Here is a 14103-nt window from a genome sequence, read left to right on the forward strand (position 1 = left end):
CTTTCCTGTGAGCTAAACATTCTTCCTGTCTTTGCTGAAGCATGCAGTTAGGGTTTAACTGGTCTCTTATCTTCCTACTACAGAAAAAGTAAGAGAAAAAGAAAAGTCTGTAACATATCAACAAGGCCAGTTAAATAAGAAGTAGGTGCCAATTTTCAAGAACGGAAAATGTCATCAAAATGTAGTATATTTTAATAGCTCTATAAATTTCAAATGACAATAAGAGATCTTTGTAGCAATAGTCTACATCAGGAGACATTTTTCTTCACTTTCCAGCAAATACTGAAGTATTTAAGACTTCAGTAAATGTAAAAACAACATTTGTCACCAAATTATAGCAAATCTGCCCAGCAAATAAGAATTACATACGCTTAAGAATTCCTGGTTTTGCTGATGACAAAACAGTATTATCTTACGTACATTTTCCTAAGATTATTAATAAAAGCCAAATCCAATGAGGACTAAATACAAAAATTTATTATTTCCACACAAAACTAGTCTTGCCTGCATCTTACAGCAAATTACCATGAAACTGATTCAGTGCCATTTTTAATTCTGCTATATGATTTTAGCTGATAGCCTATTTTCTGTAGATGTGATGACCCTTTTTTCACTGTTTTCAAATATAGCTCCTTTTGGATCATTTAACTTTCAAGTCGTTATCCTAAGGCCTAAATTTAGTGAAAGTAATAAAGCTTAAATTTAATCATTTATTCAATAGGCATGCTTAAGAGTCTGCTATGTAAAGATCTCTTCTTATTCAAAGGAATCTAGCCATAATTCTGCAAATTCTCCCGAGAATTCTGCAAAGAAGTGATGGAAAGAAACTCAGGAGCAGCTGTCCATCTTTGACTGTATCTCTACTTTGCAGGGTCCCTGCTCATCATTTTCCCTACAGTCTCATAATTTAGTTTAGTCTCTCTTCTCTATTTGTCTTGTTATTCCCAAACATCTTTCAGGTTTTTTTTCTTTTGGAAGTTACCAAATTTGTTCATTTAACTAATCCTATACATAATGAAAACATTATTTGGGGTTCTGTTCTAGAGAAAAGTTATTGACCTGAATTAAGAATTTGAGCATAGCTGCAAGCTATCCAAAAAAGACATCTAAATGAGAAAGCACTTCCACCATAAAGAGAAAAACGTAGAAAACGTTGCAGAACATTTTATGCCTTTATTCCTCCATAAAGAAATTTAATTATTTACACATTATGTGTAGACCAAGGTAGACGCTTGAAAGATAAAACAAAAGACAAAAGGCACTGAAATTATGGGAAAATAAATATTTTAAAATACAGTGGGTTTATTAGATTATTGCATTCATATTTAATCTCCTCAGTTCTGTGAACACAGACGATGAAAAGGTGAAAGATGTAAGGTAATTCAGAGAAAAACACTAGTTAAATAATGATGGGACAAAGTAAATTAACATGCAATAAAAGATATTAAAGGAATTCAATACATGGAGTTTGCCTAAGAAAAGAGCAAATAAAAAGCACAGCTATAATTATTTGAAAGTTGACTGTCAAAAACAGATTTTAAGCAACAAAGCCTTGTATAATAAACAAATTCAGCTTGCCTGCAGCAAAACTGTTAGATCAAGTATGCAGACTACAAAGGTTAGTACTTTTGAGGTGAAGGTTTGGGGCTGATCTAACTGAACTAAATACTACAAAACCGGGAAGAGGACGGACAGAGTGCTGACTGCTTCTCAGACTTTACTCCTTGAACTCAGGGCTGTCCCTCACTGGTCACAAGGTGTCACTGTCGCTGCCCTGGATGTGCCTCTCCATCTCAGCCCCGACCACCCTCCTCAGTGCAGCCTGGTTCCTCCAGCACATTCACACAGAGACACGTAATGCTCCCTCATACTCTCGCACAAGTACCTCACACTTACGTACTCATACACAGACCCGTGCACTCACACACACATTCACAAATACTGTCACACACTAATGCACTCTAACGTACTCATATGCACACTGTCCCATGCTCACATACACTGATACACACTCACAAGCTGATACACACTCACACACCGATACACACACTCACACACACTCCCTCCCCTTCCTGCTCACCCTGCAGGTCCCTGATCAGATTCCCTCTGAGCTGCTCAGCCTTTGTCCTGGAGCCCCAGCTCCTACAGGCTAAGCCACAGCCCTCCAGAGAACCACACATCAGACTCGCCTGCCCACCCACCTGACTCTAAGATTACTGAGAACGGAAACTGTGTTTTTCCATATCCTCTTAGCACAGTGCCTGGCTTATAGTGAGAAAATGTTTGTTAATAAAGAAATGAACCCTTGATGATTCTGATCTGATCTGATTCTTCTGAGCTGAATTGCAAGGATGTCTCTCTCTTTCTCTTTCTCCCTCTCTCTCTCCCTCTCCTTCTCTCTCTGTTTCTTTCTGAAATAGTTTATAATTCAGTCTTTAATGTGACTATATCTAGTCTAATTGTATTACTCTTGCTATTTCTCTTCATACATGCTGCTATACTATTAAAATGCAGAAGTGTTGCAATTCTCAAGATTGGCTGCAAAAGCCATCTTTACCTGCTGGTGGAAGCCCAGGAGCCCCTCTCATTGCCGTGGTGGCAGCCCACTGGCTCTGGTCCTTACAGAAACGCCAAGTTGAGTTCTACTCAAAATAGTCAGCTCGAGCTTCCTAGAAGCCCTTTACTGTGTGGTTGTTTTCTTTATCTCATTCAATCCTAGGATAAAAGAGTTACTAGAAGGAGTGAGGGACATATTTCTTTAACCTCTGAGCATGCACTGACTTAGTATTTAAAGGGAACATTGTGACACAGGTGCTTTGTCATATTTCACACTTTTAATTTTACCGCACATAGCATAGTAGATATTCTTCTTTCCATCTATGGGGTCCTGGAAATACTCCAAGGTAGAGTCATGCAGATGAGATGTTAATTGCATGTGATTTCACTGATGATTGAAGGTCGTGGAGTTCTGAGAAATAGTCAAAATATTAAAATGTATAAAGAAAAAATATAGCCATATTGTCTCCCTTAGCAAAAATGTCAAGGATTTCTAGAGACACGGCATGGGAATTGGCTTAAGCTTTTGATCTGTTGTTAGAAAAGCTTTCAAAACTTTCATAAATTTTAGAAGTCAAAATTCATATATCTAATGAAAATTATTTTCAATATATGCTGTTGTTGCTTTTGTAAAATTTTTCTGTGAAGGCTGGCGTTCCCTCACCAGAAGAAAAAACATTTTTTTTTTAGAAAGCTGTGAGCCTCAGCAATGCCTTTTTATTGTATTAGAGGCCCTGTGATCAGAAGGGATTCTTTTTTATTTTCATGAGGAAAAGCCCACCAGCCAGACAAGGAGCCAGGCCTGGCCCATGTGAGAATCTGCTTTCTCCTTGGGCACATGCTGTGTCTGACACCACAGAGGACAATCCCTGAAGGATGCAAACCATAGCTTTTGCAAGGAAAAATCACTTTTGTGATTTGAACATCGGAAGCATTATTTTCGTCAGAATAGTACTACGTGGGAGACTGTATGTTCTTTTTCTCTATTTTCTAACAATACTCTATGGTCTTGATAAAACTAAGAAAAAGTGACAAATATGGCTTGACATCTCATTGATCAAACCCATTTTTGATGCTAAGGCGGTGCGACTGAGCACAGGGAGAAAGCATTACCCAGGTTTGATGACGTTGGCCGTCGAGCAGAGCAGTTGATACTCAAATCCCTGGAGTCAAGAAAATGTGTCACAGATAACGTTTTTATGGGGAGTTGAAAATGCCAGGGCAAAGGCTGCAATGTCATCCACGGAGAGGAGCAAGAGGTTTGAAGGAAATCTATATTAAACTGCTCTAGTACAGACTTATGCTATGTGAAAAAGTCAGAAATTTCTCTGGGTGGGTGTCAGTGGAAAGCTCTTATCCAATTTCCGTGCATTGATTTGGGGGCTTGGCCCAAAATATCTAACCTTTCGGATCTCCACATATAAAAATAGTTAGAAGGCTTGGGTTCCAATTCTGTCTTGGTGCTGACCCATGATAGGATATGAGACCCAGTTATGACACTAATCCTTAGTCATCTCATGCACAGAGGGCTTATATTAGGATCAAATTCATCCATGTTTGTGAAAACATTCGATACTACAAGATTTTGTGTAGGTGTAAGGTATTCTAAGGTTTCAAGCAAAGAAAAACCGCGAATACAGAGAAGTCGGAAAGTAATGGGAATAAAAAGAGAGTGATCTAATCAATATCTTAGATAATTGGAGTTTTCTAAAGGGGAAAGTTATTTTTAATATCCTCTCCCTAAATTTTTTTAAGTGAGGATGGTCTACTTTTGAGATTTGTAAAAGGAAATCGATCACATTCTTTTGCTGATCTATGATCCACTGCAGTTCAGAATGACGGGGATCAGACCTTCAGTCCGCAAAAATCCAAGTTACATTCAGGAGGACAATCGTGTTTAATCTAGTTCGACATTTTTCAGCTATTCACTTATATATTTTTATTTTGTATTTAATTAATTTTTCCAAGTAAATTCTTTCCTCAAATTAAATCAATCTAAAATATACTGGATAGTAAACAAATCTCAGCCTATTATTTATAAATAAGATAAAGTACGTTGGAATAACTTAAAATAACTTTAAAATACAATGTTATAAAGTCAAGGGAAACAATTGTGGAGATTGTTTTATTTCACTGCTTAAATATAGCTTTTTAGTTTTCTTAAGGTAGATTTTTTAATGCTCACCACTTACCTGGGAAACTGGTTCAGGAAATATTCGTTCTCCATCATTCCTACGTAGCCTTGCCTGACTTCCATGGCATGTGCTCATTTTCAGAGCTGGAGGCCGAGGAGTGGTGCAAGCATCTCTGCATGGAGTGTCTGGGGACCAGGCTGAATGACATCAGCCTCGGGGAGCCTGATCTCTTGGCGGCAGGAGTGCAGCGGGAACAGAATGGTAAGTGTGCGTCTCCTTCCTTCCTTCCTTTTAAAGTGCACTGGGAGTTATAGAACTTTGAAAGTGGAAAGGACCTCAGAAATGTTTCAGACCAGTCCTTTTTAAGGGAAAGTCAACTGATCAACCTCAGCTGTTAAGGGACTTTCTCAAGACTGCATACCAACTACAAAAATACTAAGGTACTGCCTTCTTGCTCTGTGACATTGTCATTTATCTCAATAAATAAGTTATCTCAACAATAAGTTTATTCATTATATATAAGGTTTTGAATGGACAACATTCCTACATTTTCTTCTTTGATAATTGTTATAAATTTGGAGTCTAAATAAATAAGTTTGGCTTATCATGTTATTTTTTGATAGATTTTAGGGAATGTGGCTAATAGTATGTCTTCGCTCAGGCTGCCATAACAAAATACCATAGACTGGGCGGCTTGAACAACAGGAATTAATTTCTCACAATTCTGGAGGCCAAGTTCTTGCTGTGGCCCCACATGGCAGAGGGAGAGAGAGAATAAGCTCTCTCCTGTCTTTTCCTGTAAGGACACTAATTCGTTATGAGGGCCCCACCCTCATGACCTCATCTAAACTTCATTACTCCCAAAGACTCCATCTCTAAGTCCTATCACCTTGGGGGTTAGAGCTTAAACCTATGAATTTTAGGAGGACACAATTCAGTCCATAGCATACTACACATAAGGAAGTACAATGCATGAAATCTCAGGGTTTAACAAAATTGAGGTTTATGTGACACGTTATTTACTTACTGCACTGCTCTCTAATTAAACATTTCTGATGTCTCTTAAGAAGTTATGCTGCCTCTTCTTGACTAACACCTCTAAATAATGAAATTAGAGTAATGTCATGAGCTTTTTTTCCCTCCATTTTTAAAAATAATTATCATTATCACCAGAAGATCTAGTAGTATGAAAATAGAAACTTTCCAATGTTCTTAATTTCTATGGCTAGTGTTTTTGAAAAGGTTGAGGGATGTTGGTGAAGCTTGACACTACTTATTAAAAAGAAATTCTGGAATTATCTGTGGTTTATACAGTAGACAGCACTGGTAAAATGCATCAGGATAATACTTAGCAATAATGATTTTGTTATAAGTAATAATATTCTAACAACCATCACTGTCTCATAGACCATTAAAGACATTATTTTTTGGTTTTTGCTACACTGAAAAATTGTTTTCCCCACTACCTGATCATGAATGTACATGGGCACCAACTTTGCCCATGTTGGTAGTTTCAGAAAGTCAGGAAGGCCCTTCTGTGGCTCTTTTTCTAGCTTCCTTTTGATATTCCAGTTTGTCTCCCACACTTTCTTGGATTTCATCTCTCCAATTTAGTTTCTGAGAACTGTGCTAAGTACAGAACGCCCATAATTGTGCTGCTTAAAATATGCTGTTCATTCTCAGTTTAAGAAAAGAAGAAAAAAAAAAACTCTTTACCGATAAACATTCATCAAGTACTACATAAAGAAAATATGAAGAAAGTGAATAAATTAGGCCTGTGGGTGGAAGCATTACTGTGTGCGGCTTACTTGGTGTGAATTGCATGCTTTTACTTTAAAGATCTGGGGTTGTATATGGTTTCCATCCAAATGGATAATGTACTCCTTTGGTTTATTATAATTTTTATTTCTAATTTGATAATAATGTCAAAGTAATTTACCTACAAGATAAAGGGAAAACTTTAGTATAAATTTTTTAGGATAGGACAAACACGGAATTAAATGCCAGAGCTATATAAGAAGCACAAGCAGATATAGCCTAACAAGTAAACTTTTCAGGATGCAACTTGAATGTAGGCTACACCCCTTAATTAGGACAAGTTCCTAAGTCTCTTCTAATTTCAGTTTGCTAATGTGTGAAAATGAACTAATACCAATTTATGGTGTTGTCATGATGGTTACATGAGATAATATAAAATAAAGACTAACTCTCATGCCTAGCTCAGTTTTTTAAAAAAGCACAAGTTTGTTTGTTTGTTTAAAGCACAAGTAAAAATAAAGAAATCAAAAACTAATTCCCGCATATACTTTAGAGAAGACCTGAAATTATAATAACATCCAATGCCATCCAACGCTTTTTTAGGTTTATTTAATAATCCTAAATTGATAAAAAGGGTTATATGTGCTTTTAATATATAGTAATTATTTAGTTAAAGAAGGTAGTATTTGATCCATTTAAATGACCCCCTAAAAGTACATGGTACCATAAAGGAAATTAGCAGTCTTACACACACACACACACACACACACACACACACACACACACACACACACACAATCATGATCACTGAGATCCTTCAATGTTTAGCGTTAAAAGGAAAAACTTAGCTGGAAGGATTTCTTTTCCCCAGGAAGTACCTTCCACGTGGGTGGATTTCTCTCATTGAGTCCAAGGCCATGGACGTAGCCATTGCTCCAAGCTCTTCGAGTCTACATACACTTTCTTTAAAATGCTTCCTCAAGTCCAAATAATAACATCTTTCCTTTGTTTCTTTTGGGCCATTGAGAACTAGCTAAAACTTTTAAAAATAGTAATTTATACCAAAGGACAACATGAAAGGCATAAATCTCGACAGAATGTCTAAATTACAGACTCTACTATTGCCAGCTCAAAAATCCCAGTGAATATGTGTTTACATGCTGCCTGGGAGAGAAGCGCACACACACACACACACAAATTGGCACAATTTGTTACTTGCATTCCCCGATTTTGTCACTTCCTAATCAATAGACCTCTCCCGTAAACATGATAATTCCATTTTAAGTCCGCCCTGAAATAACTACCAGTAGTCTATAAAATCCTATGCTAAAGACTAAGAATGCTCTTTAGCTAACTTGAACCCTCTCCCTTGAGCCCCAGGATTGCTTTAGGGACACACCTGTTCATTTTACTACATGTAGGGGAAATATTTGTTGTTTTAGCTAACTAAAGTATTTTAAAAAATAATATTATCTTCTAAAGCTGTCCTTCCATAGTTTTCAATCATAACACCTCTTAATATAAACAAAATCTTTAACTTCCTAATACATGTTTTAAGTCATTAATATGTTCAGATTGGAATCAATCCTTTATGAAAGATTTGTCATCACAGATTTAGGTTTTTTCCTTAAGGCATTTTAGTGTTAAATTCTATAATTTCTTATTCATCAGAAACATTATTTTAATGTTTTATCAGTGATATGCTGGGATTTAGTTTGAAATTTCTCCTAAGAGATGAGATACACGTGCATGCATGCAGAATTGATGTAATAGATTACATTACGGTGGCTTGTGGTGATCTTGTGGTATCCCGTCATCAAGGGAAGACTCACTGCTCAGTCCTGACCACAGCATTTTTTTTCTGACATTCAAAATTGCTACTTCTCCTCTAGTGTTTTTCTGACTCTTCAAACAGCTTGGTCTTATTTACTCTGAGACAAGCAAAGAGTAAACATTTGTGCAATTAATTTTGAAATGTGTAATGTATGTTGCTAAGATAAAAGTAGTTATTGATTAAATTCTTTGCTATAATCATTTTTTATCTAGTGCTGTCAGCTGCTTTCCTATTGATTCAGAATCCCACATAGTATAGGTGAAAATAAGGGAACACAAGTACACACACACACACACACACAAACTTATTCTTAGACTTCAGATAACACTGCTACAAAAGAGTGCATACTAAGTAGACATTTTGAACTTTAAATTCTTACAACTTGCAGAATCTTCACATCTTTCAGTTGTATTTAAGATAGCCTATGCTGACCTTAGAAAATATTAATGTAAGGTGTTATAATCATAGTTATTTAGAAAGGAGTCACAATACATAATAGCAATTCTAGAAAACAAATGTTACATGTTAATCATTAATAGCAGAAGTAAGCATCACAACCAAGAAGCGAGTCACTTGTGTGAAGTTCCTGCTGTTACAGTTGGAAGTAGACTCAAGGATATGTCCATTTTGCTATTGATACAAGAGATCATTATCCAAAACAAAATGGAAAAATAACCTCAGACTTTGCCATCTGGTTAATGCAGAGTCAGATTTGAGGGTTTAGTTTTTCCAGGACCAAGAGTCCCTGCTTATGAATGGTCTAGAATTGGCATGAATTCCTACTTTTAGCCTAAGAATGTGTGTATAACCTTTCTGCAGAAGCAAAGCAGTATTCCAGTGTCGTTTCTAAATTATTTACTTTGGTTGCCATAGTAACCATGCTCCCTACATGCCACTCAGACTCCCTTGTATGTCACTCACTCATTCATTCTTCACCCATCAAACATTTTTGAGGCTATGCTATGTGAGAACTAAGCCGAGGAAATGTAGAATTATATAAAATAGGGCCATTACTTTTAAAAAGCCCACAGAATAATGAGGGAGACAAACCTACAAACAAGGTGTATTGATTAGTGTTTTTTAAAATAATGCTGTGTTCTTGGTCACACAAAATCTCAATAGCACAGACATGGAAGTGTGTCTTTATCATTCATGCCTAGGTGGGTTGGCCAAGGTTCATTGGATTTAGGCTGGGTAATGCTGAGATTGGCTCCAAGCTGCACATGATGTCTACATCTCTTCCGTGTATATCTCATCCTCCTGACACTAACAGCTACCTAAGGCATGTTCCCAAAACAAAAACATTTGGGCAAGAGATCAGGCCCGGGCGTCCCTGGTGGCGCAGTGGTTAAGAATCTGCCTGCCAATGCAGGGGACACGGGTTCGAGCCTTGGTCTGGGAAGATCCCACATGCCACGGAGCAACTAAGCCCGTGAGCCACAACTACTGAGCCTGCGCGTCTGGAGCCTGTGCTCTGCAACGGGAGAGGCCGCGACAGTGAGAGGCCCGCGCACCGCGATGAAGAGTGGCCCCCGCTCGCAGCAACTGGAGAAAGCCCTCGCACAGAAACGAAGACCCAACACAGCCAAAAATAAATTAATTAATTAATTAAAAAAAAAATAAAATAGATCAAGCCCAAACTTGCAACATAATTTAAGTCTCTGCATTTGTCATGTCCACTGACATTCATTGACCAAAGCGAATCCCATGGCCAAGCCCAAAGTCAAGGGGTACAAAAGTACACCCCACTTGTGAGGCCACGACATGTGTTAGAAAGTCTGATCTAATGTGGAGAGGAAGTGAAGAATTTAGATAAATGATACAATCTACTTGCTAAAATAAAAATAGAAGTGCTATGGTATAAGTATGATCAATTCTAATCAGAGCAGCCTACCTTTTTAAAAAAAAAAAACTTATTTCTTATTCCTCTAAATAAGCCTTCTCAGTCAGGCAGGAAGTCTGAAATTCTTAATGTCCATCAGTAACTAAAGCCAGTATTAGCAGGCCTTTATTCGTTTGGAAAATGGCCAGTTAATGACAAAACAATAACACCCGTAACAGTAAAACTTTCTGTATTTTAAGGATCTTTTCCCCAGTTTTTCAAACATGATTTGGGGTAAGCCATAGTCACACTTATACACATACTTTAGTCATGAAAGAGTGTTCCAGGTTAATTTTTTTTGTCCCTGGGATAGCACTCAGCAAAACCAACTTTTGCATGGGGAGAAGAAATTTCGCCTACCTATGTTTGAGCTTCCAAATGCCATCCACACACTCCTGTATTTCCCAAAGTGAGTTCCAGGAAATACTGCTGCTACTACTACTATATGCCTTCTGCAGTGAGGGAATCAGCAGAGTGAATGTAATATTACATAACACTATTGTGGGTTAGATTGTGTTCCCCTCCAAAATAAGAGATGTCAAAGTCCTAACCCTCAGAATGTGACCTTATTGGGAATAGGATCTTTACAGAGAACCAAGTTTAAACAAAGTCATTAGAAAGAGCCCTAATCCGTTATGACATACAATACGTCCTTATAAAGAGGGGAAATTTGGACACAGAGATGGATGATGTGAAGATGCACGGAGAGGAGACGGCCATGTAACTTGAGTGATGTATCTACCAGCCAAGGAAGGCCAAGGGTTGCCGGCAAACCCCAGAAGTCAGAAGAGATGAGGGAGGATTCTCCCTCTAAAGCCTTCAGAGAGAACCTAGCCCGGCCAACACCTTGATTTCAGACTTCTAGCCTCCAGAACTATGAGATAATAAATTTCTGTTGCTTTGAGCCACCCAGTTTTTTGGTATTTTGTAACAGCAGCCCTAGGAAATTAATACCAACCCTATATGATGGTCACCATACGCATGAGCAGAATAAAGCTGTTGAGAAGTACTAGAATAAAGATCTTTTTTAACTTTGTATAATGCAACATTTCCCATACTCATTTTACCTATCTGTCTTTTTCTACACATAACCCCTATTCATAGCTTGTGGATATTCATATCTGTTCCATGAAACAGGTTGGAAAATGCCAGTATAACCAGTGGAGGTGCTTATCTACAGGGAAAGCTGAAAGATGATGGTGATGGGAGCAGCCATCCTGGCAAGAATAAGATGATACTCATGGATATAACACAAAGTCCTGAATGGGCCCTAAATATTTGCCTCCTCACCTTATCTTGTGTTGCTTTAATTCCATTCTTTGATTGCTGTCGACATTGCATATAATCAGTAAACTAGGTCAAAACACCACTTTTCCCGTTTGGTCCTCAGTATGCACTACAATGGAATCAAGGCCAATGCCGTATATATTTCTACCTCTCTTTGAAATAGGTGATTCAAGGAAAGCAAGGGTGTTTGGTAGTGCTTCCCTCCCTACACCGCCAAATCTAAGTGATCCATTGTCTAACTGGCCATATCGTTACAAAGTGAGATGCATACTGGGAGAAATATCTTGAAACACCAAAGGACCTGTCCTGTTTCCTTTGCCCTGGAAACATGCCCTATACAAACACAATGATAACAAAGATGCAAATTTCAGAAACATTTGTAATTATGTGAAAGGAGAAGCTTCTGGGGAGAATGCTGAGTCCAGAATTACTGGTATCTCCCAACTACAGGCAAAAAGAGGGACTTTGGAAATAAGGTAATGCCTTGCCCTTACCCTTTCCCTGGGAGTTTGGACACAGACACATGCTTCTATCTCCTCATGTAAATTGGAGGCTACTACAAGAACAAAGGCTAGAATTTGATTCTCTGCATGGAGTTGGATGACAAGCATAGGAAGAGATGGAGAGATGTGGTGGAGAGATGTCAGCAGAGCCTGGCAAGGTGTAACAAGATAAAGCTACACCTCAACTGTCTCAAAACTGATATGGCATGGATGGGGTGCCCAGGCTTCCTGTCGGCCCCCACCGGACCCCAGATACTCTCTGAAAGCAGGACTTGCTGTGTCACAGGAAAGCAAGTGAAGTAACTCCATAGGGAGAAGGGTACATACGACCCAGATAAGAGGACCGTGTTTCCTCTGCTGACACCTGGGACTACATCAGTTCCGGGGGTTTTCAAATCAGCCTGGATGAAACGGGGAGGAAGCTCAGAGATTGAACTTTGATCGGAAACTGGGTTAAATGAGTCCTCATTTGACAGAAAACAAACACAAATATACACACACAAAAAGAGGAAAGAAAAGAAAACCTCAGTATACACTAATGAGATTTCTTTTTTTTTTTTTCTTTCGTAATGCTATGAATTTTATTTAATACATTTAAAAGCATAATTCTGAGAAGAGTCCATGGCGTCACCAGACTGCTAATGTGGTTTGTGGCTCAATAACAGTTAAGAACGCTGACCTCAAATTTGTCTCACTCTTCTGTGCTCTGTTAATTCAGAGCATTAATGTGGTCCATTATACTTTCATTCCAAAGCTTGTTTAGATTCGGGTAGTACAAATTAGCTTCTCTAGGGCTTCTCTTCATGGGCCTCCTGGATATTGTGAGTTCCCTTTGAGTAGGCAGGAATGTTTCCTACCATTCTTGTACTTGGCTTCTGCATTTCTTCTTTCACTCCAGTTGTCTAATCCTGTGTTTCTACTGTATTAGACTCTCCATCCTTTTCACCGGCAGAATAAAACCTTATATTTCTCCCCCTGGATATTTCAGTAAGTACTGAGTTTTTCGGACCCCAAACTCTGATTTCTTGAATGAGTTTTTCAACGTTCTGGCTCAGTCCCTGGAACTCCATTTCCTCTCCCTCCCACCAGTATAAGCATTCAGGGGCCGAGATTTCATTTTTGATATACCCAACTTTTGGTGATCCATTTTGTTCCCGCTACAGTAAAACTATTGTGTCAAGCTTGAAAGTCCAACTTGTAGCCTGACGAACATATGTTGCCAAACAAACTTAGTACATCGTCAAGTTCTGTTCCACTTCTCATAAGCTCTGGGGCCATGGTCAAGAGACTGAAATGCTCTAAATCTCACATTCCTGCTCTTTGGGATGATACTGATAGTACACATCTCATAGGATTGTTGTAAGGATTAAATAAAATACAGCATGCAAAGCAAGTAGCACAGTGCCCAACAGGAAAGTCCATATTTCTCTGGAATATTGTGCATGTCTCTGTCACATTCACATCAAGTGTGTGTTAAACAAGAAAATTCTGGGCCCCCAGCCATACTCTAAAGCAAACACCTCTGGGATGTGGGACCAGATGTCTGTATTTTAATAACCCCAGGAACCTAACATGCACTAAAGTTTGAGAACTCAGGGTAATAAACTGTTGATTATAATCAGCTTCAAAACATCTACCAGTGATTTTAGGAATCTCTTGCAAAGTTTCTTGCATTTCTTACAAAGTTTCAAAATTACTGACATAAATTTAATCACAACATCCTTGTAGTATCTTCTTAATACCTGTCTACACTGTAGGGATAGCTCCTTTTTTACTTCATAAGGGTTATTTTTGGCTTTTTTTCCCATAGTCAGCATCATCAGAGATTTACCTATTTATTAAACCTTTTTTTCAGTATGTTTTAAAATGTATTAATTTCTGCTCTCATTCACTATGACTAATCACTCAGTTGCTCCACAGTTTTGGATTTAATTGCAGGTTCTTTTTCAAATCTTTTGAGGTGGATGTTTAGAGCATCAAATTTTAGCCTTTCACTTTAAAAATATATTTTGCAAAGCTCTACATTTTTCTTTGAGCATAGTTTAAAATCCTAACTGTAGTAATAACAGTCCCAGAGCTCAGATTATAATATAATAAATGTTAAAATTGGAGGGATAAGTGTCGGGGGAAATGTTTTTTAATTTCCAT

The 14103-nt window shown here is 38.0% G+C and overlaps 1 protein-coding gene across 2 annotated transcripts in view; it reads left to right on the forward strand.

Annotated features, from left to right (window-relative positions):
* The window catches only part of DOK6 (docking protein 6), a 419540-nt gene that overhangs the window by 251642 nt on the left and 153795 nt on the right, over positions 1-14103 (forward strand). For both annotated transcript variants that reach the window (XM_068563092.1, XM_068563091.1), the window contains exon 4: positions 4833-4952. In XM_068563092.1, coding sequence (XP_068419193.1) covers positions 4833-4952 — 120 coding nt within the window. The remainder of the gene's footprint in view (positions 1-4832; positions 4953-14103) is intronic.

The sequence above is a fragment of the Eschrichtius robustus genome, chromosome 14, assembly GCF_028021215.1.
Source record: "Eschrichtius robustus isolate mEscRob2 chromosome 14, mEscRob2.pri, whole genome shotgun sequence".
Lineage (NCBI taxonomy): Eukaryota > Metazoa > Chordata > Mammalia > Artiodactyla > Eschrichtiidae > Eschrichtius > Eschrichtius robustus.